Raw genomic sequence first — 5,111 nt, 5'->3', positions numbered from 1 at the left:
CTCTCCTCTCAGCTGAGCTACTCGATTTCGAGGCGTTCCGGCCACCCTTGCATTCCCCTTAGGCTATTCCAAATAATTAACTGTATAGCACGATACACTATCGTGTCTCTGGCCTCAGGGACGGAGACGGAGCATGGTGGCATGCGTATTGGGCGCTCGCAGCTTCCTTCATACTGTACAACACAATGCAACCTGTCACTCGAATACGCTCTAAAGGGCGGAAAGATGGGCGGGAGGGATGACCAGATCGCTGGACATGGTAGAAATCTCCGAGATCCCCGCCCCCCGATTTGATACGAAAAACTTTCTGCATGTCATAGGAGAGACGGTGAGGGGACTCGCACTGCTTCAAGCATCCCTATGTGCTTGCGCCAAGTTCTGTACCTTACCGGTACTCATAGTGGAGTATTGTATGGCAGTTCCATAGAGGCGGGCTAATAGTACCATCGTAGAATTCTGAAACCGGGCCGAACTAGAGAAAGTGATAAAACTGGAAGGAAGGGATAGAGACAGTCACTAGCTCAGGAGAGGAAGGTGAAAAGAGCAAAAAGAAAGAGCAGATGGGTAGTCCGCCAGTGACCGATCCACGGTGAAGGGAAAAAGAAAGAAAAAGACAGAGATGGTTTTCGGTAGGAAATGTTCTAATGTGACAATGCGAATAGGGAGGGAATGCAAAAATGAAGAAAGGAAAAGAAAAAGAAAAAGCACACAAATCGACAATCGTTTTTTACCCATTTTTACCGCAAAAGTAGACTCAGGCAACACCGCCGGTTGGATCGGGCATCCTGGGCACGTACCATACAAGAGGTGTATGTCTAGCCAGAGACTATAATTCGGCCATTCTAGAAGACAGCTTGTATACGCATAAAATATGCTCCACCTCGCATTAATCCAATGGCTTTTATCCGTCTTCAGGATAGCCCCCGGACGGGCTCCACGTTGCTTGCCAAATCACATTACCTAAAGCCCATTTCAGGGTGCCCAGGGAGTCTCCATATCAAAAAGAAAAGACTGTTCGACCGCTCGATAGAAGAGCTGCTGAGAGAAAATAAAGGGAGGAAAAAAAACTCTGTCCACACATGGACCAACTGACAGCACCCCCGAGCGGGGACGCTACGCATAACTCATCATGTCTAGGATTAAATTAGCTTCTTGAGAGAAATCTGCAAATCTGAGAGGATGGTCTTTACTGTCCAGCTTCCCGGTGCCTTTGAGGTCGTGCTCAAACCCTTCGGTGACGGCAAGTACAAGTTTGAGGTGCTCCATTGATAGTCCCTCGTTTTTGCTCAATGCAAGCGCTTGAGCTGTTCGGACTGCATTTTTGATCTACAAAGGGGGGGGGGAGGCAGAGTGTTAGTAAAGGTCGGGGCACGAGCTAGGGGGAGGGACGAGTGGATTGTATGGGCTCTATCATCCCGGTCCAGTTTGGTTGCCTGCATACCTGTCGACCATTCAGTTCACGCCTCGCGAGCCCCTCGAGCTCTTTATCGTTAACTACGTCCCTCAGCGCACGATCAGGACCGGATTCCTCTTTTGCGACCATTCCCAGGAATGTTTTCCAAATGACTCTCCTGGCCTTTTTATCGAGATCGTTATATCGAAGAGCTATATGAATCCTACTTTGGAAGGCCTCGTCAAAGGTTTCGACCCTATTGGTGGTTAAGAACAGGATCCCCTGGAAGTACTCAAGCAGCCTCAAGAATATTGAAACGAGAGCATTTCTCTGCAGGTCATGGACCGATCGACGTTCTAGGAAAACATCTGCTTCGTCTAGTAAAAGAACTGCGCCCCAAACATGCGCAATGTCTAAAATCCGAGATAGCTGTGTTTCTAGCGTGCGCGAGTCCGTTCCAAGTTCTCCAGCTCCTACCATGTACAAGGGTTTTTGGAGAAATTCCGAGATCCCTTCCGCCGTTAAGGTTTTGCCAACCCCTGGGCGTCCACTACGAATGCGTTAGAGCACACTCCGCACCATCCGCACCATCCGCACCATCCCAAAATCCGAGATCGGGAGGGGGGAGAAAATAATAATACATACTGTAGAACAGCCACTAGCCCCTTTCCCTTTCCCTTTATCACATCGTCTATTCCAGACCTTGACCCACGATTACCCGTGTGGCTTTCGACCAGTGCTTTCACAATTTTCTTCTGTGCTTCGGGTAGAACAAGGCTCTCGAATGCGTCTGGGTTGAACTCGATTTCATTGACGTGTTCGACTGCAAACTCCGCTGCGGGTACCAATAGGGCATTAGCTCCGTTACGTACAGTAGGCCAACTGACCGAACTCACCCCATAATTTATCTCCGAAGCTGAAACCCAATACTGTAGGCGAGCATAGGAGAAGCTGTTCCTCTGTCATCTCCTCTGGGACTAGCGCGTGCTTGATACCTTCTGTTGTTTTTCCGGCCTCTGAGAGTTTCTTCTTGGTTGTGCCCGGAATCGCGCCCACTAGCTTGATCTTCCCATCAGGGCCGAGTATGTAACTTCTTTGGGGCTTGGTCCCAATCGCTCGCTTCACAGCCGCAGCCACAACACTAGCCCTAGGCTTAACCATGTTGTTCGAGCTATTGATCTCACCATCTTCCTCATCATCGCCTCCCCCGCAATCCTCGTCCTCATCTTCGTTTTCGTTCTCCGAATCATCCTCAGCGTTGGCCGCGCCGGGGGATGTGTGAGAAGCGGACTCTTTTACAGGACTCATGCGATAGTTGGGATTGATCCTTCTGAAGGTGCTTGGATCAACCATAATGCGTCCGTCCACATTTACCCTCACGACCCCCCTCTTGCGCTTGAAGAAAGCGAGACCCTTGTAGTACTTGTAGTGCATGCCTTTTAGGGATCCGAACTTTCTCCCGCGCTCAATAAGCCTTTCTCTGACATCCTCTTCGTCCTCGTGATAGGCCAAGGGGAATACCCCAAGACTATCGATTCTCCTTGCTCCCCTGAATTCGTCGATTTCGAGAACGGCACTCGCCTCCCCATATGTTTTGCCATCGTACTCAACGTAGTGGCAATCTAATTGGAAGAATTTACCACGGTCCAAGGTTTCCTTCTGCTCACCCCAATCGAGCTTGAGGCATCTCGGCTCGTTAGATCCAGCGCAGATGGTGTAAATCAGGGTGTTTGGGAGAAATAAAGCCCAAAGGAGGTCGAAAGTGATCTCGTAGTGTTCTAAAAGAGGGTAGAGTTTCTTGATGGTGGAGGCGTAGTCGGTTGAGATATAGTCGTTGAATAGAGTGAGATGTGAAATAAGGGTCTTGTTCTGTTGTTCCTCGGAAACAGCCTTCGCCTTTGCTAATTCGTTCTCGAGCTGGGGTAAATAATTGAACAGAAGATTCGGCTCCACCTAAGTCATGGGTTTATTAGCGAGCCCACACAACGGCTTATCGTAATACCAACACCCTGGATTTTGAGGAATGCTGGATGAAGCAGTAAAGAAAGAAAGAAGGAAAGAAAAAGAAAAGAAAAAGAAAAGACTAGTCAAATACCGTGGGCTTATCCTCTCGGAGCCCAACTCCAGAGACATCTTTCAAGACCTCCCTTAGGACTGTTCGGATTTCTATGCTCTTGACATCAACGTAGGTTTTCTGGTATTTGTTTTGCCAATCTATGATAGCGCCGAATAGCCAGAAATTAGTTTCTCCACCACAGTCAAACGGATTTTCCCAGGGATTTGCAAACCAAATCTTCGTCTGATTACGAATAAGAACTCCTCCCACTTATCCTCCTTGCCTGCGGGTGATGGCGAGGATTCCGCGAAATAAAAATCATGTGTTGTTTTATTGTATCTGGTTTGGCGTAGAATTAGCAATCCATAACAGCTCTTAATGTCAACTCTACACCAAATTCAGACATACAGTTCATCGAGTCTCTTGAATTCCAATTTACTTGACCTGATCCGCTCTTTTTTATCCATGGTCTCGCTATCGCAATTCACCATGGTTCCATCCAGGAGCATCCCCCCAACCTCGTGTGACTGGTCAGGTCCTGGCATCTCGATCACGGAGGGGATTTCATTTGTATCAGTTTTGTCATCTCCATTGGCGATAACCCTTTTCTTTTTCCTCTTCTCCTCAGATTCTAATTTTAACGAATTTCCATTAACCCCATTAAGCGGGGGTTTGGAGTCTGGAACGTCCAGGTCGTGGAATACCATTTTAGGGTCCCGGGAGAGTGATTCCTCACAATCCGGCTCCTCTAGTCGCTCGTTGTCACTACCAGCATGGCCCGAAGAGGAAAAGGTGGAAGGGGAGTTATCTTCATCGAATGGAACCACATGTTTTAGCTTCCTCGGGAATTCCTCTGTCATCCCTTCAGACTGGGCAGGGCCCACGACGGGAGAAGAGGCTGTACTTGGGGTTTGCACAGCTTTGGCCATGGCCAGCGGCTAGTGGAGTGTCGTGAGGGGTATCAGAGCCCCAATTGTTTGGTGGGGTCGGGGATGGAGAGCCCGAGTGCGTGTTTGATAGTCTAGATATAGGAAGAGGTGGTGCCCGTGGAAGCAGTGGTAGGGCTCAAACGGGGAGGGCAATGGGGGGGCAGGGTGAGGGAAGGAAGGGAGGAGGGGCGGAAGCGAGCAAACTTTGAGGGACAAAGGAATGCCCCGCGGAGCAGCCGATAACAAGGGATAAAGCAGTATACTGACAGTGGGGGGGTATAACAAAGAGGCATGGTCCTTTATAAGGCGTGTTTTTTATGCAGGAGGGGAGAATGTGACAATGAAATGAGTTTGTTCGTGGCTGAATAACCGGGATATTTTTTTCCGCCTTCGAGCTTTGAGAGAAGTGATAGATTGCCAGGAATTCCCAACTCTACTTGAGTATCCAGGCAATTGGCAGACTGGTGGCCCGCCGATTGGTCAATTTTAACACCTTCTCTACGATAGGGCCATGCAACGGCGGCGGCGGCGGCCTCATATTTCGGTCTCAGCGTGGTGTGTGGTGGTATGTGGGTGGGTACCTTTCTCAATACAAGTACAGTACTGTACACCTACCGTAATATTATTATCAAAGCACATTCAAACTTTTGACCAATTCGAGAGTCACCGGCACTAGGACCAAATGTCACGGCAAAGCACGGTACTCTTGCTCCCCAGGGTTCGGAAGAATTGA

At 49.1% G+C, this 5,111-nt stretch overlaps 1 protein-coding gene; it reads right to left on the bottom strand.

Moving 5' to 3' along the window:
- Nucleotides 1–1,113: 1,113 nt before the first annotated feature.
- Nucleotides 1,114–4,505, bottom strand: GSTUM_00000632001 (uncharacterized protein; the record flags this gene model as incomplete). XM_002837886.2 has 8 exons in its annotated part: nt 3,858–4,505; nt 3,682–3,788; nt 3,489–3,607; nt 2,578–3,346; nt 2,290–2,364; nt 2,039–2,228; nt 1,442–1,943; nt 1,114–1,326 (listed from the first exon to the last, which is right to left on the bottom strand). The coding sequence occupies exons 1-8, from the start codon at nt 4,376–4,378 to the stop codon at nt 1,114–1,116; spliced, it is 2,496 nt and encodes an 831-aa protein (XP_002837932.1). The 5' UTR covers nt 4,379–4,505.
- Nucleotides 4,506–5,111: the final 606 nt, after the last annotated feature.

The sequence above is a fragment of the Tuber melanosporum genome (genome assembly GCF_000151645.1).
Source record: "Tuber melanosporum whole genome shotgun sequence assembly, scaffold_206, strain Mel28".
Classification (NCBI taxonomy): Eukaryota; Fungi; Ascomycota; class Pezizomycetes; order Pezizales; family Tuberaceae; genus Tuber; species Tuber melanosporum.
The sequence above is the reverse complement of the archived record's forward strand: the minus strand, read 5'-3'. Positions and strand labels throughout refer to the sequence as shown.